The 25,615-nt window shown below is 46.5% G+C and overlaps 2 protein-coding genes across 5 annotated transcripts in view; both read right to left on the bottom strand.

Moving 5' to 3' along the window:
- Kcnk13 (potassium two pore domain channel subfamily K member 13) overlaps nt 1-2,131 on the bottom strand; it is a 96,840-nt gene extending 94,709 nt beyond the window's left edge. The window contains exons 1-2 of the mRNA XM_028777265.1: nt 1,818-2,131; nt 375-1,416 (exon numbers count right to left, since the gene is read on the bottom strand). Coding sequence (XP_028633098.1) covers nt 375-708 — 334 coding nt within the window. The 5' untranslated portion in view covers nt 709-1,416; nt 1,818-2,131. The remainder of the gene's footprint in view (nt 1-374; nt 1,417-1,817) is intronic.
- A 9,709-nt stretch (nt 2,132-11,840) lies between these two features.
- Tdp1 (tyrosyl-DNA phosphodiesterase 1) overlaps nt 11,841-25,615 on the bottom strand; it is a 70,960-nt gene continuing 57,185 nt past the window's right edge. For 2 of the 4 annotated variants that reach the window (XM_028777313.1, XM_028777312.1), the window contains 2 exons: nt 21,833-21,941; nt 11,841-12,140 (listed from right to left, as the gene is read on the bottom strand). In XM_028777313.1, the coding sequence (XP_028633146.1) occupies nt 12,067-12,140; nt 21,833-21,941 (183 nt within the window). In that variant the 3' untranslated portion in view covers nt 11,841-12,066. The remainder of the gene's footprint in view (nt 12,141-21,832; nt 21,942-25,615) is intronic. The other 2 variants (XR_003712628.1, XM_028777315.1) reach the window with 2 other exon arrangements.

Below are 25,615 nucleotides of genomic sequence, written 5' to 3'. Positions count from 1 at the left end.
CAGTGGCCCGTGCACAGTCAACACTCAGTAAACATTCCTGGCTTTCTATCTCCTTGTAAGCTCCCTCCACAGAACTCAGCCCTGTCTCCTAAACCAGACTGACTGTCTACAAAAGCGCTTCCTTAATTTAAGAACCATTCAAATTCCTGGCGACTGGTCAACAAACGGCGACTGGTTCTGGTCTAGGCAGAGGTCTGGGGTAATTCTAATAATCTTCGGGTGTGGCTGGGATCCCATTCACACCTGTTGAATAGCCGCAAAGGAATCCCTAGGTGCATCGGTGGGCGCCCAAAGTGGAGAACCCCAAGGGTGAGATGCTGGGTCCAGCGAGGGCCCGGAACTAGGGGCATCGAGTGATCAGGCGGCTCACTTACCTATGGTAGACACCACCGTGCCCACGAAGTAGAAGGCGCCCGTGAAGTCCCAGCGAGGGCGCACGCTGTCCATGCGGATGCCTGCCCTGGTGGCTTCCTCGTACTGGCGGAGGAAGCCTCGCAGCTCTTCGCGGCTGACGTTGTGGTCCCGGCTGAAGTTGTCCAGGTGCTCTTCCCAGCGCTGCTTGGCCTGCAGCTCCTGCGCTAGCTCCAGCGCGGAGAAGACTGTGGCGCCGCCCAGCAGGTAGAGCAGGATGAGCCCCGCGAGCAGCAGGAAGCGCGCGTTGTCCTCGTTCAGGTGACCGGGGCTGCAGCCGCAACCGCGGCCAGCCATGGCACTGGAGGACAACCCCGCGAGGGTCGCTGCCCGCGGACTCGTGCCCACGCCCCTGGGAGGATCTGCTCTGCAGACCTTAGCCCGCTCTGCGTGCGGGCTCGCCCATGCCCGCCGCGCGCTCCCCAAGGCGGCGTGGATCTCCCGGCCGCCGCCTCCTCGGTCTTTCCTGTGAAGCCAGCTCCCCACGTCCGCCTGGACTCGTGGTTTCGAATCCGCTTTGTCGCCGCCGCCTCCCCGTCCACTCTGGAGTTCTCCTTAAGGCTGAAGAGCAGAGGGTCGGGGCACCGAGTCTGCTTCGGCTTGGTGTGAGGGTGCAGCTCACCCGGGCTCCTAATTCGGCTCAGATTGGGGAGGGGGCGTGGCGTGCCTTCAAGGCAAACTCCATAGAACTTGAACTCCTCTTGAAGAAAAGGTCGTGGGTCCAGAGAGAATCGGCGGGCAAGCTTAACATGAAGGTCCGGGTTCCTTGGAACACTGCTTTCCAAGCTGTGACGGCTGGCATACAGGCTGTCCTCTGTCTTCGGTGCCTCTTCAGGTGGATCTGTGTTGCGTATTAGTGACAATGTTCCGCCCAGCCTCTATCCACTAGAATAACCAGGGCTCGGAGGCTGGAAGCACGGACGCAGGGACAATGTGAAGAAGCAGATCAGCCGGCTCGGATCTCCACTGGGTACACAGGCTCCGCGGCAGCATGAGGGCGGACCGCTGTGGGGAGAAGAGCAGAGGGGGAGGTTGGAACAGTGAAGGAAGTTAGACGCATCCTCCCAGGGAGCCTTCCTTGACTTCCCCCTAACCAGATCGCCCTTGGCCTCTAGGCCCTGCATCGAGTGTTCTCTGTAGCCAAGTGCCGGCCCTGCCAGCCCATCTCCGGGAGAGCTGGCTAAGGCCAGCGGCGAGAAGAGTTCCATCTCTTCCACCCGGTTTTGATCGCCTCGGATCGGTAGTTCCTGCGCAGTCAATGGCCTTGAGCTGAGTGCTCCAGGCTACAATATGCAAGCCGGCAGCAAGGCTCTCCAGCGAACCACTGGGGCGCCCACCCAGAGACCCCAACTTGCCATGGGCGCTGGAGCCACCGTCTCGTTCGCGTCTCACCTCCCCAAACGCACCTGCTCTGTGGGACAGGTTCAGGATAGTCCCTGGTTCCCCTTCACAAGTGGCCTTGCCCTGCCCAGTGGGACTGTGAGCAGAAATCCGTGCCCAGAGCTGCCTTCTCTGTGGAGTGCTCAAACACTGCAACAGGTGGAGCCCTGCTGCTGCCAACCGTGGTGACTCCACCCAGTGTCCGCCTCCTGCCTTCAGGGCCAGTTTCCTGCGCGGGTTTCCGCCCGCGCTCGCCTGGAGCTCGAAAGACCAACTTCCGAGCAGAGATGCTCTCACCCGGGTGTGCAGATGCCTGGAGTGGTTGCTTAAGAGCAAGGTCCAGAGCTTCGATGGTCCGCGTGGGTCCCTTTGAGGCCAGAAGAGGGCGCTGCGTGCTCTTCAGACACACCTGGTCCCCTGCAGTTTAGCCCCAGGGGATCAAATATATCTGTGTGAAGGAATGGATTCATAGCCGCCCACGATCTAAACAGAATCTCTCCACCTTTGGAGAGAGTGGTCCCAGGAGACCCACCCACGATAACTCGTCAGAAACAGAACTAGAAAAGCGTGCAGTTCTGTTGAAGAGATGCAAATGATTTTGGTGAGAGTAACTAACAGACCGTTTATCTTGCATTGTGTCTCCTGGAGAGGAAGAACTTTAGAGGGTATTGAGTTCACAGCCAGGGTGAATATCATAATTACCTTTACTAGTTTAAGAAAATTTTCAAGTACATCAAAATTGAATGAATTTTTACAACGGTACAACACACCACCACCTAGATTCTACAAGTGACAGTTGACCAGGCTTGCTTCTATTGACCTGTTCCTTTCTCCTCACCAACCCACTCAGGATGGAGTTTGAATGGTTGTAGACATCCATACACTTTCACCCCATCTCCAACCAGTTTAAGAGCTCCATACTTCGATTTTTGCTTTTGTGGTAAAATTTGCATACAACAATATGCAAATGTATCATTAGGTGAGTTCTGACAAGCTATCTTCGGAAGCCAAACAATTGGGGGGGGGTCTCCCTCCCGTATCATCTAAAAGCTACCAACTGATTAGAGCTCCCGTAAGTATCTTCCCAGCAACCCGCCCCCCCCCCACACCTATATTCCTGCAGAGGTAGCCACTATTCTGATCTGTTGTTCTACCGTGGATCGTTTCTCCTTTATAGAACTTGTTTTTTCCCATGGACTCATGAGAACCAATCATGTGTCTTGTATAAAGTGTGTTTCTGAAGCATACTGACATCATTTCAAAGTAGCTCTTCTAACCAACAACTATGCAGTGTCCACGTCCTATAGACACTTGACAGTACCAGCCATCTTAGTTTTACGTCCTCTGTATACAGACACTGAGACTTATCTCCTTGGGGGTTTCGTGTTTTCTGGATACCGTGTATATTGGCCTTTTGTATCTCTTTGTAAATGGCTGAAATATTTTGCCCATTTATAAGCTTGGTCTTGGGGCTGGGAAGACGGCCGAGTCAGTAAAGAGCTCATCATATAGGCGTGAGGACAGGAGTTCTGCTCCCAGCACACATATAAAAAGATGAGCATAGTGGTGGACTTTTGAAATCCTCGACCTCCTGGGCAGGTAGGGACAGGTGGAGCTGACTAGCCGCACCTCCCTAACAAATCAGTGAACTCTAGGTTCAGTGAGAGTCCCCTCTGGTTTCCACATGCACACATGTGCACACAATACAATACACATACATGCACACACACAAGCTGGTCCCTATTATTGAAGTGCAGTGTTTTATACATCTAGGCTACTAGTCCTTTCTTAGATGCATATTTTGCAACTATTATTATTTTCTTCTCTGGAATACCTACTTGTTTAAGAAAAAAAGCTTCCTGACAAAGTTTCCAGTTTGGGTAAAGTCCAATTTTCCAGTCTATAATGTTTGATGCCCTTTGGGCATTGTACTATTGCTGCTTTCAAGGTTGTATATGGTTTTTGTCTCTCTCCTCTACTTTCTATGGTTGGTTTGTGTGGTACCGAGTTTATTTATTGAGCAAGTGAGACAAAGTTCATATTGTCCAAAAGCATACTCACTTTTTCTAATGGCATTTATTGAGAAGGAAGGTAGGAATGCATTTATTTCAGGAATCTTTTATTTTGTCCATGATCTATTTATGTCGTTGTTATGCTCATAAAAAGCATTTAAATGAATTCTATAGCTCTTGAGGTCAAGAAATGAAAAGTCTCCAGCTTGGCTCTTCTTTTTCAATATTTCTTTGGATGTAATTGTTTCCAGTTTAAAAATCAAAGCACTGTGGTTTTTAAGACAGACGTTTTAAACGTAGGCACAGGACACGTCTGTTATCTTGGTTAGGGCTGTGTTAAATCTGTTTTGGGAAGAAGTGGTATTTTAATGATTCATGAATGAGTCTATCTCTGCATAGCCGTAGCCCTCCCTTGTTATAGTGCAGAGAGCTTGCACATCTTTTATGAATCGAACATAAAGATTGTTCTCCCGATTGTATTGAGCACAGAAATTTAAACGGTTTATCTTTTTCATGTTGGCTGCATTCATTCATTAATGTCAGTCGTCTTTTAGGACTTTCTTTGTATGCAACTATGTCATCTGAAGCGGAGGTTTACTTTACCTTTTTTTTTCTTTAATCTTGTCTTATTGCTGTGTCTAATAACAAGGTACAGAAGAGCTGGAAGCAGGGTATTTTCGTTTAGCTCTAAGAAATCCTTCAGCTTGTTGTTACAGATGCTGTGGGCTGTAAGATTGCCATAGATGCTCTTGGACTACCTCATCCCCAAGATGGTTTCTTTGTGAAGTCCTAGCTGACCTCAGACTCAGAGATCTGCCTGCCTCTGCCTCCCTCTTGCTGGGATTAAAGGTGTGAGCCACCACTGGCCAGCCATAGAGTCTATCTTTAATGGTGAGGTGCTCTTTTTGAGGATGAGGATATTTCTCTTTATTTTTATTTCTAGTTTTCTGAAGGTTTTTCTTTCTTTCAAATAAAGCAGAGATGATAGTTGAGTTTTGTCAAATGCTTTCTCTGCATCTATAATAATCTTATGTTTTTCTTTATTCTAATAATATGTCAGACTTCATCAATTTATTTATCATTTTTAGTTTAAGGATAAACTATAAAAAGTATGAACATTTAAAGGCACAGCAGTTTTGAGATAAAGTCTACTTGGGATTATACTTCATTTTTATTTTTCTACTTCTCTTTAGGTTTGCTGTGTTTTCCCCCCTCTCCTAGCTACTTAGGAGGAAAAGATCTCACCACTTAGATGGCAAGATCACCGATTTTAAACTCTTACTTTGTTTTCTTCTTTTCTTTTTAAGATTTATTTATTTTATGTATTCATATGTACCACTTTCTTCAGACACGCCAGAAGAGGGCATCAGACCCCATTGCAGATAGTTGTGAGCCACCATGTGGCTGCTGGGAATTGAACTCAGGACCTCTGGTAGAGCTGTCAGGGTTCTTAACCGCTGAGCCATTAAACTCTTACTTTAAAAGAGTCTTTTAATATTCATAACTGCAAAGAATTTGTTTGGATCAAATCAACCGCCAACTCTCCACCTCTTTTCACTCCCAACTAAAACGAGCGTGCGTGCGCGCGCACACACACACACGCACACACACAGTCCCTATATAGTGCATTGTATGGCACCATGTACTGGAGAATGGGTAGACTCAGGGACTCTATCCCTGAAGAAAACTGACTCTCCTTCCCTAAGCAGCCAGCAGGTGTCAATGGCTCCCCTTTCCCATCCATGCTGGGATTTCGGCCAGCTTGGTCTTGTGCAAGTCTTGTGTATATGGTCCCAGGCACTGGGAGTTCATGTGCGCAACTGTGCTGGCGTGCCTGGAAAATGCTGTTTTATTATAGACATGTTTCCTCTGGCTCTCATAATCTCCCTGCCCCCTCTTCTGTGGCAGACTCCTTTCCACTAACAATTTCTTCTAAAGTTTTTCCAGTTAGTTCAGTGTTACCAGAACCAGAAACATTTTGGGGGGATGTAGTATTTTCACAATATTTTGTTAAAAGTTTTTTCATTTGGCTTATGAATCATATAGAAATATTTTGCTTAATTTTTGATTAAGAAACAAAAAATTTGGATTATTTCTGACTTATTTCATGCGTACTTAAGAGCTATATATATATTTTAATAGTCTAGCTAGATGGTCTGTTTTCAGAGAACACACCAAATGCTCTTCTGCAGCTCTAGGTGTGCAGAACTGTGACGACTTCGTTTTGGTAAAAGTATCTATGAGTGCTTTTTAGCTCCTTTTCTTGTCCTAGTTAATTTTCTGGATTGGCAAAACAGGGGTCCTTAAAACCACCAGCTTTCACTGTGTCATTTCAAGCCTAAGGGTGCATAGACATTTATTTTCTTCATCCTCTTCATGTTTTGTTTATGCGGAATGCCTTGCAGAGGACTTTATGTGATACCAATCCAGTCACTACAGCCTTCTTCCGCTTGCCATTTGCTTAATATCATCTCCCACCCATTTGCTTGTAACCTGTCACCCTCTTTATGTATTTAGGTCCTTACCTCTACATTTCCCCTCTTTACTAAACATCAACGAACTCACTGCTGCCTCTTGTGTCAGCCAACCAGTGTGCTGACCTCAGCAGCTTCTAAAACAGTCTGGAAGCAAGCCTTCCCATGAACAGAGCATCTGCTCAGGAGATCCAAAGGTCCTGTAGCCACTGCAGCAGCGGGGACTCTTAAATATACCCATTTTCCTGAAGCAAGTGGGGGTCAAGTCTGGAAGCAGTGCTGTGGAAGAGTGCTGGCTTCCATGGGGGCACTGATTTCTTTTTCTGTGCCGGTTGCTATGTTCCACAGGCTCCAGAAGTTGCCTGGTCCAGACTTGCTTACCATGGACCAGACAGAACCCTTGTGACTTTGATGGAGTTCTTGTCACTCTGCTCAGGGTACCTTTCCATCCGTCCTTATAAGCCTCTAGCCATTAGCCCTACTTTACAGATGAGAACAGGAGCATGTGGGCATTGGACGACTTGCCTAAGGTCACAGAGCTTGGAGGGACAGAGCCAGCCAATGCTAATGAGTCTCCAGGACCCTGAAGCTCCCAGGTTATCAATTCAGTTCTCAAACCTTAACTGGGGTGACTGTCCATTCAGGGTTGGTGAACCGGCGTACGTTTTACATTGGAATCCTGTAAGCAGATATGTAAATAAAAAGCAAACAAAACCTAACCCACGATGTCTGTGCTAAATACAAGTATTTTTGACTCCATCTCATCCAAAAGTGGCTGTGACCCACTGACTTGATTAACAGGGATTTCATGATTCACATGGGTTGTCATCCTTGGTTTGAAAAATTAGTTCTAGTACATTCAGGTTACACAGAGCTCATCTATTTATGCAGTTTTTCCAGAAACTTGGATTTTAAAACACATCCTACAAGCTGTGTACAGTTTGAGGAGCAAGCACAGAGAAGGCCCTCCAGCGCAGGGTCAACACTGCTCCCACATGTACTTCTTGCTTGGAATCGCCACCATGTTTTCCATCTGTCTCTGGCAATCTCTCCTGCTCCTTCCTTCCCATCAGGGCCATGAGGGGAGAGGGGAGTAAGGGTTACACACACTTTCAATTCAAAGAATGTACTTGTGGCTCAAGCTGCCCCACTGGGGCATCTAGACCTCTGGCTGGAGCTGTCTGGGAAATAGTTTTTTTCTGGATTGGCTAGCTGTAGGAAGATGGGACTTGGGGGTGACCTCAGCCTCCAGGTTGGGAGAGCTTCTGTGAGGATGATGGCCAGATTCTTGGGAGCAGAGCTGAGATCTGGACAGTCTTCATTGTATCGTGGATCCTCTGGCCCCAACATCCTCACTGAATCTCAGTTGAAGTCTCCCTTAACCCTCAAGACTCATTAACCCCATTTCTGTAACTATGGAAGCATCCTGACTGACTGATGCATCCTTTCATTAAAATATTGAAAAAAGGTTACAGAATGGCAAATGATTATAAAGACTTCTAAATTATAGCAAAGTCAATTATCTGAACACAATCAGCATTCAGTTGTCAGGATAATTTCTAAAGAACCTAAGAACAGACAGCCTTGCAAGGCACATACTGTGACATCATCTGTGTCCTTGGGCACAGAAAAGGACATGTGCTGGCTTGGCCAAGACAGATCCAGTGCCAGAGATGAGGCACAGCTGCTGTTCACTAGCTAGCTGTGTGACCTTGGACCTTCCGTGCCCCTCTAACCCACCGAAGGGTATCCATCTCACCTGTGCCACGATGTAGAGATATGTACATAGTCAGCTATGATCAAATGGACCCACAACAAATGCCTGACAGCTACCAATTCTCCTATATGTGTCATCCCAAGTATCTTCTTACTTGTGAGTATTAGAAATAAGAGTTTGAAGCCGGGGGGTGGTAGCACACGCCTTTAATCCCAGCACTTGGGAGGCAGAGGCAGGTGGATTTCTGAGTTCGAGGCCAGCTTGGTCTACAGAGTGAGTTTCAAGACAGCCAGGGCTACACAGAGAAACCCTGTCTCGAAAAACCAAAGGGAAAAGAAAAAAAGAAATAAGAGTTTGGCCCAAATACCTCCCACTTAATAGCAAGAGAGCTCTTTGAAAATGTAGCTATACTGTCCTCTGCAACTCGTGTTTTGTCGTACTGGTTTCAATGGAGCTTCTCACTGTCTTAAAAGGGAAGGGCTGTGTTCGTGAATCAGCTGGGTTCTGCTTGGAGAATGGACTACTTTGCACACTGTAAAACACAGGATCCAGATTACACCGAGACTTCGAAAGCTTTCCCCTTCATTTGCATGTCACTGTTTGTTAGTAAGTATCTCAGGACCTAATTTCCTGGGCGGGCTGCCTCTTGCTCTCTCCAGTATCTGGCATGTGGTCTAATTTTTGCTACACTGTACTTTGCTGTAGTCAATAGAAACAGCAGGTTTCAGTCAGAGAATATAACAGAATAAACTCAACAGTGTCGATTTGTCAGCCCTCTACACTCCACTAGAAAGGATCCTACTCGGCAGGAAGCTAGCCTGGCTTCAGTTAGTCAGTGACTCAGGCCTGCATACTAATGTGGCATTTAGTGTTTGGGTTTATGTGCTTCTAGTTGCTTCTGATATGCCAACCATAATTTGTTATTACAGTGGATGGGAGCACACGGCCTTGTATCTGTAGTTACATCTGGTGTATACAAAGCCTGTCCCTGGCCAGAACACCTGCCACAGTCACTGCCTGGTCACAGGACAGGGAATGGGAATAACACCGTCTGGGTTCAAATCCCAGCGATGTGATGTTTGAATGAAAATCTGCTTAGTTTTCTGCTTACAAATGAGAGTCAGAGGGCCTCTTTGACAGGGTCATTAGAAGACTAGATGAAACACAGGCGACAGATAGAGCTCAGGGACCAGTGGGCACACTGGGCTCAGTGATGACTACCTGCTCCATGTTGGATCACTATAGGCATTTCCCAGGAGCAAGTGGCTTGTGTGTGGACCCTATATGAGCAATGCATCTAAATCAGAGTTGACAGGAATATAAAAAGAGATGGCAGTTAAGTACAGCTTCTTGAGTCAAAAGAAAGACTTATTTAAAAGACAAAAAAAAAAAAAAGGTAGGTTACAGTATTGTCTTAATCCACAAATATAACCGGTGTCCTATAAATGTAGGTAAAGAACACCTATGCAAACCTCCATTTCGAGGTGTTCTTCAGTCAAAGGCATGTGTTCTCAAGTTCTTTCTTGTATTCTTTTTTTTTTTTTTCCGAGACAGGGTTTCTCTGTGTAGCCCTGGCTGTCCTGGAACTCACTATGTAGACCAGGCTGGCCTCGAACTCAGAAATCCGCCTGTCTCTGCCTCCCAAGTGCTGGGATTAAAGGCGTGCACCACCACGGCCCGGCTCTTTCTTGTATTCTTAAGGATGGGATTCTAGCTGTAATTCTCTGGTAATGAAAGTCAAATGCTTTCCCTAAACTAAAAAACATCAAAGGAAATGCTGCAGGGATTAGGAGCGCAGCTGCTCCTGTAGAGGACAGGGGTTCAGTTCCCAGAGGCCATGTCAGGCAGTGCACAGCCTCCTGTAACTCCACCTCCAAGGGCTCCAACCACCCCTCTGACCTCCCAAGATACCCGCACACCTGTTACATATACTTAGAGACACATAAATAAAACTTAAAAGAAACCAGCTCGATCATTCAGAAATGGCTTCATAATCAGCAAGAATACTTACAAGTTAGCCTAGACAGTCAGCTTTTTGTAAACGAAAAAGACATGACAAAATTGATCCAAGATCCTTACTCTAAACATACCAAGTCTTATACATAAACTATATTCTCTTGAAAGTCATACGTTTTAAAAATTTCTATTCAGGGAAACCATCTAACATCTACTGCAAAATAGGACAACTGAGCTTGCTCTGTGGGGCATGGTGTGGTGCAGAGTGTGTGAGCTTCCGTGGCAGCAAAACTGAGTCTGGTCCATGACGTCATGTGGACAGCCCCTGAAGTATCAGTTCCTCATCTCTAGAACAGGGACTTGAGCACAGGATACAGAGGGAACCTCAGGAACCACGGACTGTTTCTGTCACGTGAACAAACACAGCCTCCCCAACCATGGTTCTTTGTGCTCACGTGTGGGACACTCAAGTCTGTCGGCAGTGACAGAGAAGCAGAAGGAGGCCGTTTCACATGGTGCCAAGGCCTCAGCAGATAAAGAAAGTCACTCTATAGTGCTACTGAGAGACCTCAAAGAGAGAGGAGGCGGGAAACAAAGGACAGAAGGGGTCACCGCGCTACAGGCAGAGGGGCTGCTTCAGCTTGAGAAGCTGAGGAGGAACCTATGAATAATGAAGTACAACTTCCTCAGAAATACTAGCAACATGACCTATGGCATAAATCTCTAGCACTTTAAATAAATCAGCTATTTCCATGAGGAAAAAGAAAGAATAAGGAAGAAGAGGAAGAAAGAAGTGGAGGAGGAGGAAGAAGGAAGGGGGAGGAAGAAGGAGGAGACAGGAAGGAGAAGAGGAAGAAAGAAGGAGAAGAGGGGGAGGAAGAAGGAAGAAGAAAAATAGGAGGAATAAGAGGGAAGAAGAGGAGGAAGGAAGAAGGAAGGAAGAAAGGAAGAAAGGAGAAAGAGAAAAGAGGAAGAGGAGAAGGAAGAGGACAAGGTCAGAAGATGGGCCCATATAGGTAAAGGCGCCCATGAGTTATTCTTGGGGCATCACTTCCTTTGTGTATTAGCAGCTGTGTCTAGAAAGCATGTGGTCCTGGCTCAGACCTGTTCTTTGCAGGGCCCATGCTCCTGAGAGGGGCACAGGTTTGCGGATGCCTGGAGCACAACTCTTGGGTGCAGATAGTCTCTAATGTTACTGTCATTGCTTTCTCCAAGGCCACTCTATAGAACCTCTATCAAGTGAGCCGTCAGGGCCCTGCTGGTCTAGAGGAGTGTGACGAGAGAACCAACCTAGAACAAGCACACAAAGCAAGTCATGAACTTGAGGTTCACCATGATGATTAGCTGCAGGACAGGCCAAGCAGCCTCACACCTTTCTCAGCCTGTGTATGCCTGACACACTTGTGGCCTGAGCCCTGGTTCTGTCCAGGTGCTGGTGGGGACTCCCTGCAATAGTACTGCCACTGTTTTAGTCTTGCAGTTGGAGGACCAATGCATAAGGATCTGAGGTACTTGGCTTAGGGCTGGCACCACCACTATGTTGCTTTCTGCTGCCAGCATTGAGGTCTGTAGCCTCTTTCCATAGTAGGTTGGTTCCTGGGATCCAGGAAGATTGAAAACTGAGGGTGGAGAGAACAAATGGTCCTGCTCTCTCTGAGCAGGTGAAGGAAGGGCACATCCGGGCATGGACAGTGGAAACGCCCAACACAAAGTCAAGCAGATCTGTAAAGCTGGCACCATGACTAAACCTTGACTCACCACTTGGGCCAGGCTGGCTAGCCAGTGAAGCCCAGGGATCCCATTGCCCTCCTGGGTCACAGGCACACTACTACTGTGCTTGCTTTTTTGCATGCTTGCTGGGAACTGGTTATTTCATTCCAGGACTGTACACATTTTTAAATACTGTGAAATTTAATAGCTTGACTTTAAGGACATATAAAAGTGAATTACAAAAATACCACCTCTTCTTTAATAAGAATGTTGACAACGACCATCAGACACAGCCCAGATCGACTTTCGTGAGGAGTCTTGTATGGGTGCAAGACTTTGAGAGGTGAATTTTCAGTACAAACAAGGGGATCCAATGTGTCCCACTCAAATGGCACAGCACTTCATCTCAGGAGGGCACCCACATGTTGCCGTGTGTGTCAGGTGCTTTGACATAAGGAATGTTCCAAATCCATGGCCGATCTGGGGAGGAAGCACAGCACGTCACATTTTATCACAGAATGTGTCTATTCGCTGACTGGGATCAAACTACTTGGTGCTTTGCTCTCCAAGTTGTGAAGAATATTTTCTGAATCAGTCCTTCCAACCCCCATGATACCGTCTGCAGACAACAGCTTAAGGTTCATATTAGAACTGAGGGTTAGATGAGCATGGGGAACAGGCCAGGAGAAAGCCATATGAAGCCATGTAGCATGTAAGACATAGCACCCGACACATGATCTGCCTCATGTGCATGAGTGTACTCTTTCCTGTGCATGTTGTGTGCAGAGGTCAGGGGTTATGGGTACACGCCACCACAGTTCCTCTTTGCGTGGGTGCTGGGATCTGAACTCAGGTCCCCACACTTGCACAGCACTTTCCCTATCGAGCCACCCCAGCCTTTCTCTTCTCTTAGGAAGCTGACGAAAGCCTGGCAGCAACTGGCATGTTTCTGCTCTCAGCTGCTCACACACAACCAAGAAGTCTTGGGTCATAGTCCTAGGATGTTTTTGTTATATTGTTGTTTTAAAGGTCAGTGATCGACATGACAGGAAGATCTCTATAAATGGCTAAACGCTAATGTCACAGAAGCAACAGGCCTGGGCCTGTCCTCTGGCAAGAAGGCCTGTGAAGGCTCCTAGCACAGTGAGGATGTTCACTAATTAGCATGTTCCCCTTCTCTCACATTGGCCTGAGGTGACATTAGAAATCTTCCAGTCATTCTCCACCTTATTTATTGAAGCAGGGCCCTCAATTGAACCTAGAGCTCCCCAATACAGCTAGTCTGACTGGTCAGCTTACTGTGGCAATCCCACCACCTTCTGATCACTGGAATGACAAGTGCCACCATGCCCACCTTATATGGCTTCTGGGGACTCAAACTGCAGTCGCCATACTTGCGTAGCCATTGCTTAAAGCACCAATAACTCACTTACCTCCCAGTGTGTCAAGTCACTCTCACAACACACTGCTGTGGGTAGAGCGGAACCATTTCAAAAGAACCGTGAGATGGGGAGGATGGGATGATCCCGGGTTAAAAGGAAGTGCCCATCATTGCCTCCACAAGTTTTACAGAAGATGGACTTCTAAGGCCACAGTGCTTACTATAAACAGGTTTCCTCGGTCTTAAGGACGGCCAGGACTGACCCAGCCCTACAAATTTGACTTTGGGAACCTTTCCCCCCATCTCTAAAGAAGTGATGGCAGCCCGTTTGTGTTGAGTAACCTCAGAGCAGTCATGCCCACAGCCACTCACAGAAGGATCTGAAGGAGGTACAAAGACGGCTACAAGTTATCTTAACATCCTTGCCTCGTCTGGCCTTGAAAGCATGGAACAAACTCTTTTTTGTTGACTCACCAACTTTGTTGGAGCCTGGTAACCCCAGGGCCTGTTTTCTAAAAAGATGGAGAGCCTGGGGACTAATGGCCTTGGACCTGACTTCCTGCCCTCTATAAGTGCCATTCTCGTCCTTTAGAGGCACCGTCTCCTGTACCTGGATCCGTTATACACCTATCTTTTCCCATGTCGCTCTGTGGGTGACACTGCCCCGCTTCATTCCAGGCAGAGGACACACTGATTCTTGTCATGCGCACTTCACAGCGATGCCTGGCGTGAGGCAGACTTACTAACCAACCAGTAACCTCATTTATAGTACTGCATTTATTCCTGTCCCTCACCCTCAGGCAACAGGGACCAGGCAAAGGATTTCTGAAGCTCTGCTTTATAGAGGGGCAGAGTGCCAGCACTCTTGGGTGGATCATTTCCCAGGATGGCTGACAAGTCTGCAGCCACAGGGAGAAGAGGGTGGCTGTGCCACTACTGTACCTTTGTGCCTGATCCCCTTAATCCTCTAACGGCCTCTCAAAAGAGAGCCTACCTTATAATCTACTCACACATGCATCCAGAATAGCTACGGTGTGCAGGCTAGATGCCAGGGAATTTGCTAGGTACTGCAGACAGAAAGGAGGTGAGCCAGATTTGCCAGCCTCATTGAGGGAACTTACATTCCAAAGTGGAAGGCAGAAAAGCAGGTGGCCATGTGTAGCCGTTACTGTGTCTGTGGTTGGTTTCCTAGCAGGTTGGTAAGAGCCTCCCTGGACAGCCTGTTAGAGTAAGATCTTTCCTCTTGAGCAGACAGCTTGTCTCACTGGGTCTGGGCTGGGTCAAACAACACACATTTGGATCAAGTTCTAAAGCTGATCTCAACCCAGTAAGAGGTTAGGATCCAAGGTAAAGAAAATGAAGTATTATCCTTGCTCCCCAGCCCCCCAGGAATATAGTGGACAGCAAAGGGCATGTCCAGGTCTGCAGTTAGGGATGGAAGACTGCTTGTAGGCAGAGGAAAGACCAGGAAGATAAACAAGAAGGCAGCTTTGGAGGTGACGAACAAGGAAGCCCATGCTAAGGTGTAATGCAGCTGGAAGGCTAGGGATAACAGTCTGCAGGTTCAATACCTTTGTGTTTCTACTTCATTTCCCTTTGGCTGCTTAGGGACCTCTCTGCTAACTCCAAACTTAACTCTCTCTGGAGTGGGCATCCATGTTCATGGTAAGTATGGAAGGTGGAACCAGTCTGCCTGTGCAGCCTTGACCAAGGTAGCCCGAGTGTCCCAGGCTCCTTATTGGAAAGTGGGATTTGCACTGTAGCAGTCCTGTTGGGGGGGGGGGTATGAAAACACAGTGAAGTAATTCATGTCGCAAGCCTGCCTCAGCTCCTAGCATACTAGAGGTACTCAAGCAGTGCAGGGTGCTGTGGGAATGAATCATCATCATCTTCACCTCAGGGGTGAGGATTATCAGGGTCCTGTGTGCTGTGAAAGTTCTGACAGAGTTTATAACAATCACACAAGTCCGGATAAGCCACACAATCCCTCTGTCTGCCAGGCGACTGGCTCTTTTCTTTGACCCTTTAAGGACTGGCCCAGGGTGAAGGGCCTAGAACTGTTACTGCCAGGGCCAAAGCTCACATGTACACCTCCCATTTCCCACTCCTCACTGTGCAGGGACACGTAAGGACTCACTTTAAAGGACTCTTTCTCAGGTCAAGAGTTCCCCAGCAGAAGCAGCCTGGGTTGTGTGTGTGTGGGACAGGTGGGTAAAGAGAAAAACTCAGGTGTGTTTCAGTGACATCTACTTCAGCCAACCTAGGAAACCAGGTGAATAAAGACAATCCAACTTGAAATCTAAGGGAAGTTCTAAAACATGGTCCTCCGCTTTGGCAAACTCAGCAGAAATGCAAAGGCGTATAAGGGCAGCATCACTGTCAAGTGAGCCACCCTCACTGCTTCCTCCTGAGGAACCACTGATCTGGGAGTGTCTACACTGGAGCAGAATGCTGTCTGGTGGGAGGAAGAACAACTCACTTCACTGAAAACCAGGTATTTATTTCAAGGGACCTGGATCAATTCCATGGTTATTTCAACAATAATTTCCTTAAGATTCCTCACCACACACTCTTCAGAAGCTGAGCTGGTAGTTTACTTCCTGCCTTCTGGTTATGCTATGAAACAAATGCAGATTTCATTAAAGGAGGAGACCAAAAGTCTAAAAAGCTGGGCATTGTGATCCATGCCTTTAATCTTGGAGACAGGCAAAAGTTAGTGAGTTCCAGGTCAGCCTGGTCTACATAACCAGTTCCAGGCCAGCCAGCACTACATAGTAATTTAAAAGAAAAAAAATTCATTCTAATTTTTTTTTCTAGATGCCTCATTAAAACATTCCCCATTTCTCACGATTTTTCCTTTTGGAAAAATAGGTCTTTAAAAATAAAACATATCACTTTTAGTACGTACTCTTTTTTAATTTTAATTTTATTTTTTGGGAAAGGACAACTGAATCAACTTCCCATCTCCCTCAGAAAAATAAGTTCTTTATCAGTTTTGACTTTATAATTTAGTGACAGTTGTGACTGGTCTAAGCTGAACTTACTCCGATATTATCTGAACACAAGGAACTATTCTAAGCTAACCAACGACAGCTACACCATTTGGGATCAGTGGCTCTGAAATGGCTTAGAGGATGTACTCTGTCTGCTTCTATGTGATTCTACAGGATATATGTGATATATCTGAGTCTATGTGCTCAGTCTGAACTTGGTATCTCAGCTGCCAGGACCTCTTCTACTGAGTCTTTACACCTGTAGTGTATTAGCCTTTCCCAGCCACTTAACATGTACATATATATCCTGCCTATGAGAGATTACATATAGCTTGGTAGACACCAATTAGATCATGCAAAGTGAAGAGCTGTGAAAGGACCGGTCGGTATCAGGTGCCTCCTGACAGGAAACACCAGGATGAACACAATATACTCTGGTGGTTCTCTTGGCAAGCGTGCTACTGCCTGGACCTCATGAAGAGCAAACAGTGGGCAAACCCAGCATTGGATGCTTCTTGTGGATTACAAAGTCACTAGCCTGTCAGGATGCACACGTCTATGGACCCACCCCGCATGGATGGAGGCTAGAGGTGGGATAAATGAGTGACACACATGAATGATCCAGGTTCTCTTGTTCGCTGTAAGAAGTGTGAACGTATTCCGCACAGGAAAAGCACAGATTCCATACAAACTGCTGCCCTGACAGTGACACTGACTTAGGGAAGAAAATGCTTTTATTTATAGGGGAAAGAGTACGTCTTCAAATTTCAAACAGCTTGGGAAAATGTGCGAGGAAGGATGCAAATGGAACACAGTAGTGACTCAGTAAACTCGGGGAGAGGCCCAAGGGGATTCTTGTGTGCTTCTTGCAAAATATTATACATGGATGACCTTGTATAATTTTTTAAATAGAGAAGGACAGTAGAGCACAGATGCTGTGGAGGGGAAGTGCAACTGGAGGGTGACATCACTGTAATAGAGAAGAGAGGGCAACATGGGGAGGGGAGGAGGGAAGAGGGACAGCTCCAAGGGTGTGTGACAAAACTACAGGGACTTATTTATAAGCCTACTTAAGATTACACACGAGTGTGTACATGTGTTTCTAACATACAGTTTATATATAACACACACGTACTGCCACGCACACACACACACAGAGTTTAAATGGAGTTACCTGACATAGGGTGACAGATAATATTCCTTCCAGGAGCCACAGACTGTCTAACGAAAACACTGTCTTTTGGGTTGTTGGTCACGGGGTCCAAGAGACCTCCAAAACAATGTAGGTAATGGCTAATGAGGGAGGGAGGGAGGAGGGAGGGAGGGAGGGAGGGAGGGAGGGAGGGAGGAAGCAAGGGAGGGAGGGAGGGAGGAAGGGAGAGAGGAAGGGAGGGAGGCAGAATCAGGTTTTTCTAGGGACAAGCCCGCTGAGAGGTTTCTTAATCCTAAGTGGTTCTCCTTAAATGTAATGTATATCCAGGCAACACTAACTAGACTCAGTAGGGTGTGTGTGTTTAATGAATTTAGAGGCTTTGGAGGGGCACAGGAAGAGACTGAGGGAAGGTAGAGGGTGGGAATGATGTAAACGTATGTATTACGTATGAAATTCTAAACAAAACAGAACAAGCTACTATCAGAGTTGACCTCTGCGTGCTTACCTACTGTGTGAATTCCAGATGTGCTTACCCTCACCACTGGGCTTACTTATCTTCTTCTTTCTTAGCTTCGCTCCTCCCAGTGCCAAGGATCTAGTCCCAGAGTCCATGCACTCGCTCTAACGCCGAGCCACATCCCTGGTTTCAACACTTCTTAGGTCAAAGTATGACAGATTTTCCTCTAACCTTACTGTAGTTTACTCTTTTAATATAGAATACAAAGAATATCTGCTAAAAAAATAAAAATGGAGAGATGCCCTTGGAATCAGTATAGGACCTGTTTCACCTTCTCTTCCAACTCCAGGTTGTCAATCGGAGAACGTGAACCACCATGTTCATTTAAGGGGCTGGTGATCTTGTTCCCAAAGACACGATGGGCTCCTTTACACACGTCCTTGCCAGGGTTTGTTAGTCTACACTGCTGTGAGAATGTAAGCTAGTCCAGATAGTGTAGACATCAGCACAGAGGTGTCTCAAATCTAAAACCAGATCTACCATATGGCCCAGCTACACTACTCCTGGGTGATTTCCCCAAAGGACACCAAGGCAACACACACACACGGACACTCACACACCACGACACTGAAGCAGTGCTCACAGTGGCTCAGTTATGGAGCCAACCTGGGCTCTAACACCAAGGAATGAGAGAGTGTCACATGTATGTATGTATGTATGTATGTATGTATGTATGTATGTATGTATAATAGAAAACAGTCACAAACAAGAATGCAGTTATGCTGACTTCAGGCAAGGTGATGCAAGAGGATGGAGGGACTCCTATCAAGAGAATCAAGCTACTTTCAGAAAGACGAATATGCTTTCTTTCATTTGGCTCCTTGATTTTTATATACTCCCATAAAGTTATTCATGTATACATGGCAGGGAGAGAGAAGTAAAGCAGCGTAGGGACACAGGGGACTAACGGGGGAGGGGAGGCTGAGGAGGGGGGAGGTACAGGAGAATATGTTCAATATAAAATACACACATGTATGAAAATCTAAAAGCCCATAGAACTGGGTGTGTGGCTCAGTAGCACAGCGCCCATCCAACACGTGCTGTCCCTGGATTCTAACCTAGCGCAGGAAGGAAGGAATAAAAAGATAAACACCATTCCAAGTATTATTACAATATTGACTTTTCGGTTTTTCGAGACAGGGTTTCTCTGTGTAACAGCCCTGGCTGTCCTAGACTTGCTTCGTAGACCAGGCTGACTTCGAACTCACAGACATCTGCCTGCCTTTGCCGCCCACGTACTAAGATTAAAGGCATGTGATACCACACCCAACTCACCATTCCTATTCTTAAAATGGATCTGTCTTTTCAAAAGCGTAACCTAAACTTGATGATGGGGGGAACTCATACCTATCTGCATCACCCAGAGAATTTAAGGACTGTGCCTGCACACAAGGCTCTCAATATTGTGAATCTGTAGAGAACTGTCAACTATGGCTCAAAGCAAAGCACCCCAGGAAATGACCTTAACTTCTGTCACTTTATCTGACCATTTTCTTTGTTCCAAGATAACATCTGGCTGAGCTTTCACAGTGGGATATTCCTATGTTAAGCTTTTGGTATGGACCTCTGATTTAAAAGAAAAATATGGAATGAGACCTTGTGTGTGTTGCCACATGTGTTGCCACAATTCAAAAATCACTTTTAAAAATGAAGTGCTTTTGAAATGGCCTTAACCACTTGTTTTCCTTTGCCTTAATAAAACACGTCTGTATGGGCCACAGACCTTTATAGAACATTGGGTATTTGGAAAGTAATATCTAAATTACTAGCATTATTCTGCACACTGCTGAAGGAATGCAGACGACCAAATAACAGTGATAAAGCACAATGTTCCAATTTCTTTTCTATGTATCTTTCAAAGAAAATGCCTAAGAAACAGGAATTCAACAAAACACCCTAATAAAGCACCCTGTCGGCTGGTCAAATAGAAAATCTACCTTCCTACAGTCTAGGATAACACTTGCCCACTGCAAAATTCTGAGCTGTTGCAAATGCTTTTCCTACTAGAGGGAAGGGACTTCAAGACGTCTTAGGGCTTGTGATCTCTCCATTCTTGTTTTCCTCCTCCTCTGGAGAAGAGGAGGAAGGCACGGGGATGGAATCCAGCCATGGCTATGGAGGGCAAGACTCAGGCTCAGACCCCAGGAGGCGGGGCCCAAAGCAACCATCCCAGGTCATTCTCCTCTAGAACTTGACTTAAAAGAGGAGAAACATGACAAACAGAGAAAGAAAGGAAAGCACAAAGCCAGAGGTGAGGGGACTGAGCTACAGAAGCTACAGACTCAAAAGCCAGTGCTCAGTAAGGACAGGGAGAGGGGTTCACACCAATTCATCGCCCAGTGTACAGGGGACTGTACTAGACCTTGTAAGAAGAGTAGCGATGATAAATCCAGCCAATGTTTACCAACTGTTAGCTGAGCTAGGCACTGTGGTAGCCACCTGATAGACTTCATCTCTGTTAACGCTCTCAACAGCCTACAGGAGGGACTACTATCCCCTATTTGCAAACTGACACAGGCATAAAACTCAACAAACTGCCCAAGGCTACTTACTAAGCAGGACAGATGGCACATAAACAAGTTATTTTAAAACATGGCCTCCTTTTTACAATTTTATTTTGGCAGAGGCTAAGGTAAAATTTCACCTTTGGTGAAATTCCAGTTGAAAGCTATTGCAACCCTGCTGTTACAATGAATATGTATGATATTCAAACTCTGAAAGCTCATAACTGTGTCAACAGCTAGGGAGGGGCAGTGCCACCTGTGGCCTTTAGGATGGCACACTGGCAGCACGTATCAACACAATCTGAGGAAACGGGTCCACCAGACGAGGAGGTCTGGTTCATCAAGAAAGCCCCAAGGTGACTGTGGGAGGGAATTTGGCAGAAGCCAGCTGGCACAGCTGTGAGAGGAGAGCCTGCACCGGACTGCCCGTCATGACCTGAAGACTTGGGACTGTTAGTGGAGTGACGCCATTCAAACCTCCCCGTCACACTACATACAGTCTCTATCAGATTTAGCACATCTGCATATTCTAACTTGGCCACTCCTGGAGGTGTCTGTTCTCTACAGAATGTCAGTTATGGTTGGATAGTAAACACAGGTCATTTTAAGTCAGAAGTGCTTCCTGATTGCACATCTCTGTGACCCTGAGCCCACTTTAAAGACTGACATTCTCTGGGTGGTAACAGCTGCCCAGTGAGGACAGTCACCCTGGGATGATCCCCAGGGAGGATGTCTGACCTTGTAGACCAGTGGTTCTCCACCTTCCTTATGCTGTGACCCTTTAATCCAGTTCATGTTGTGGTGACCCCTAACCATAAACTTATTTCATTGCTACTTCATAACTGTAATATTCTAATGCTATGAATTGTCATATAAATATCTGATATGTAGGATATCTGATATGCGACCCTAAAGGTTTGTGACCCATGGATTAACAATCACTGCTGTAGACTGCCCTGTGGACTCTTTAGTGGAAAATGTACTTGGTCACTGCCTCTAGGAAAGTCAGAGTCCAGTGCAGAAAGTTTCAAAGTGTGGCCTGGTGACCTCTCCTGGGGTGTGTCTATAAATCAAAGTTATTTCTTAGTGACACAATGCCACCCTGTGCTATCCTCACTTTGTGGATGTGAGTAGGGGCTATGTGTGGATGACATCACAACAGAGGAAGCAAGCAGATGAGAGGGTTCAGCAGTCAGTCACCTTTTAGGCTGCACAAGAAAGATGCTTTTGAAAACCATGAAATGACACCACTTCCCTCACTAATTTTGTCTTTTACTTTTGGAACTGGCCATAAAGCAAAATAAAGTGGCTTATTATTTTAAAACTAATAAGTCAATATAGACATTCAAGCATTTTCCAGTTTCGTTTCTATTACAGTAAATACCAATATATACGTGAAGTTCATGTAAATTAAGGCTCTTATGATTCCTGGCAACTGAGTGCGCGCGGGCTCTAAGAGAACTGCATCCCTTGAGTGGCCTCAGACAGGGAAGCAGGGACCCGCTGCAAGTCTGAGCTTCCAGTGGTTTCCAGGACCCAGGCTCACATGGAGACCACGGCTGCCTCCCAGGTTGCTTATTTCCACCACTGCGCATGCTCCCGGTTCCCTTCTCTTGTGTCTCACCTTTACTCCCGTAGAGCTCTGGGGGCAGGTCATAGGGCACAGGGAAGGCGGCCATCGGCTCACAGTTGCTGGAGAAGAATTTCTGTTTCACTTTGAAGGTGTCCAGGCCCTGCAGACACAGAGGGAGGCTATGACTTAATCTTGTTTTCTAAAATAGCCAGATATTAAGAATGATTTATCTTTAAGATACCTCCAAGAATATTGAGTGACTTCAGAGCTATTTTCATCGATGGACAAGAAAATATGTTCTTTAACTCCTTCCCTCAAATTATTCTGTAAACCTAAGAAAGGCTGCACCCCTCACTGTGGGCTGGGCCCTCCCTCCTTCAATTATGAATCAAGAAATGCTCCACACACTTGCCTAGGGGCTAATCTGGTGGAGACATTCTTTCAGTTGAGGTTCTCTCTTCCCAGATGATGCCAGCTTGTGTCAGGCTGACAAAAAAACCAACCTGTACAACGTTTCAACCTTAAGTCCCTAGGACAAGCCCTGCTGCTCAGTGGGTATGCCAGAAACACCGAGCTGCAGGCATGAGACTGAAGTGCCTGCTCGGTTTGTTTGTTTGGCTTCTGCACACCAGCAGCTGCGGTAACACAGGGCAAAGTGTCTTGTACACATGAAAGACCACAGAGGAGGGCTGCAGAGGAAGCTCAGTGGTAGAGAACTTTCCAAATATGTGTAATGCCCTGGGTTCAATCCCTAGCACTACAGGAAAACCAAACCGTATGGACCTGCAGGCAGGTATGAAGTTATAGCCGAGGCAAAGATGTTGATTGAGTTGAGAAATGCAGTATGTGACAAAGGTCCGGCAGAAATGCTAGACAGATAAATAAACAAACAAACAAACAAATAAATAAATAAAATAAAAAAGGGAAGAATGATTCATGTCTGTGGCAGGCTGAGGAAAAGCTTTGTAGAAAAATAGTACTGTAGCGGTTTTGAAAACGTGGGTATAATTTTGACAACCAGCAATGGCAGGGAAGAACATCAGAGGAGAGCAGTACGTTCAAGGAAAAGCTTAGAGGAGGCACATTTCACGGAGCTGAGCGCACTGGTATGCGAGTGGGGGATGTTGACCCTGGGGACTGTTAGCACGTCTCTAAATAAGAAGAGAGCTGGACATCTGTGCTCTGCCTCCATTAAGCCAGGTATGTTATCTGGTTATTAGGGACTCAGGCATGAGTCAGCCTGGAGGCGTTGGGGGAGATGCCTTGTTGCTGGGAGCTCATGTCCATCAACTGGAAATGTCAGAACACTGACGATACGGCTTGACTATTGCCTTCAAGCCCTGCTTTGAAGCAAAGAACGTTCAAAGCTTGCCTTGTTGCTTGTACTTGTTTGATGACTACCCATCAGTGACACCCAAATGTACCCCAGGGATCCAGTTAGAGGTTGATTATTTCATCAGTAGGCACTGAGGAGATGCAGAGGTTCTGAAGGAGACATCTCATCGTGAGGTAGCTGGAATAGCTTGGGTAAGGGACTGGACTGGAGAGTGCTCAACTAGGTGATCAGAAACTCTCACAAGAGAAACAGGAAGTGGTCATGGTAATGAGAGACACAAACCTAAGCATTAGAACTGCAAAAGGCAGGGGAGGGAAGCTGGAGACCAAGAACTCCTGCAGGCTTGGGCCTGGTGAGGTAAGCTAAAGACACTGCTGGCTGACACTGCCACCCACACATTCTCCAGTTAGCAGTAGGCGCTGGACCATGTCACCACAGCCCCCACTTTGCCCTTTCTCAACGTCTCACCTTTGACCATTCTGCATCTGGGGAAACATCTCTTATTTTTGTAGACTTTTTGCTATGTGAGTTTAGGTAAATCAGTTGCCTTTCTAGGCCTTGGTTTGCTCATCTGGCAATGAAGTTACGATGGTAGCACCCAACTCAGAGCTCTTGTGAGGACGCAGGACACAGGGATGCACCAGTCTGAGTTCTCTTTAGTGACAAGGAAACAAACCTGGGCTGGCAGTTGTCCACACACACCCTGTCTTTGGGACTTGTGGTCCTATGCTCTTTCTATGAAGCAAATAGTCTGCCTCATATTGCCACAGAGAACCAGGAAAATGGACAGTCTTGCAACTGTACACGTCTTTAGCTCATAGACTCATCATTTTCTTTAACAGCCATGAAGCTATGGGAGAGTCTTTATGGCCTTAACCCAGTCTTGATGCCCTACAAGTTCCAAGCCTGGCCTCCCTCTTGTGATGTCTGACCTCAGACATAAGAACGTTTGAACCATCCATGTCTGACAAGAACCAATATACTTTTTTCTTGAATGCCATTTCTGATCCAAATTCTAGGGTATTAAAAAAAAAAAGCACCACTTATCCCTTCAATCTGCGTGTCAAATTATTTGAAGCTGTCTCCTAATTATCATTATTTATACCTCACAGTGGTATCGCTTGGCATTTTACAAAACAGAGAAAGGCACCCTCCCAGGCATAGTCCTTAAGACAATGCATTTATAAAACACCAGGTGAGAGGGTGGACATGAATCACACATGACAAATTGTTGGCTTCTCCCTCCCTCAGCTGGGAGGGAGGGAGCACTGCTGGGATCATTTAAGCTCGGCAGTTTGACTCAATCACAGAGACGTCTACTCCGTCTGCAGCCGCAGATGGGGTTTACGTTGCTAGCCGCATGAGCTTGTGTAGCAACTGCAAGTCTAAAACTCTCCATGAGACACTGGTTTTTTGTTTGTTTGATTTTTGTTTTGTTTGTTTGTCTTTTGAGACAGGGTCTCACCATGTAGTCCTGGCTTACCTGGATTATTGATGTAGATCAGGTTGGCCTTGAATTCACAGAGCCCCAAGGGGCTGGGTTTCCCTGGAACTGAGATAGCACTTGAGTCTGTAGTAGGAACAAGGAGAGGCCAGAGGGAATATGGCCTTCTTTATCAGATGTACTGATTGGTAAGGAAGGAAATGACAGAAAGGTGGTGGCCTGTACCCCTGGCCCACAGATGCTTACAGCTAGGGTCTGGGGAAAGCTTACAAAGTAGGCACACCACAGGGCTCTAGAGAGTAGGGGCTTTCGTAGCTAGGATGCTTGTGAAAATGAAGCTTCCGGGGAGGAGGACCAGTACAAGAGTGTGGGGTACAAGAAGACTGACTTGGCTGAAAGCCTAGTGGACAGGCCTGTGCTTTCAGCCTGCCGTCTGTGGCACTCCCGTCTCCAGAAGCAGCCTTTCTGAGGTCCGGGAAATAACCAGGCTTGTTTTAGACCCTTTGCAGGCCCAGGCTTTTAATTTTCATGTGACTTTATGAATTTGTTACCAGATGGTCCCCACTATAGGACAGTCTAGCCCAGATGACAAATAGGGTCCCATCCTGATCTCACTTCAAGTCCTTTCTCCATGTGTCATTTTGGCGCTAAAGACCTAGGTCCCTTAGTCTTTCTTTTCGTTTTTAAAAGAATTATTTATTTTATGTCTATGAGTACACTGTAGCTGTCTTCAGACACACCAGAAGAGGGCATCGGATCCCATTACAGATGGTTGTGAGCCATCATGTGGTTGCTGGGAACTGAACTCAGGACCTCTGGGAGATCAGTCGGTGCTCTTAACCATTGAGTCATCTCTTCAGCCCGGTCGGTCCCTTAGTCTTTCAATTTGGTGCCCCAGAGAGTTCCTTTTCTTGGTTCTTGGGTGTTTTTCCAATGTGTTCCCAGTCTGTTTCCTCCCACATTATCTCAGTGGGAGTGATTCATGGGTGGAATTTAAAAGGTTACAAGACATGCTCCATGGAGCACTCACTTAGCTGTGGCCTCCTGAGAGACT

Source organism: Grammomys surdaster, unplaced genomic scaffold (assembly GCF_004785775.1).
Source record: "Grammomys surdaster isolate TR1022 unplaced genomic scaffold, NIH_TR_1.0 279, whole genome shotgun sequence".
Classification (NCBI taxonomy): Eukaryota; Metazoa; Chordata; class Mammalia; order Rodentia; family Muridae; genus Grammomys; species Grammomys surdaster.
Note: the sequence above shows the minus strand (reverse complement) of the source record. Positions and strands in the feature narration are given on the sequence as shown.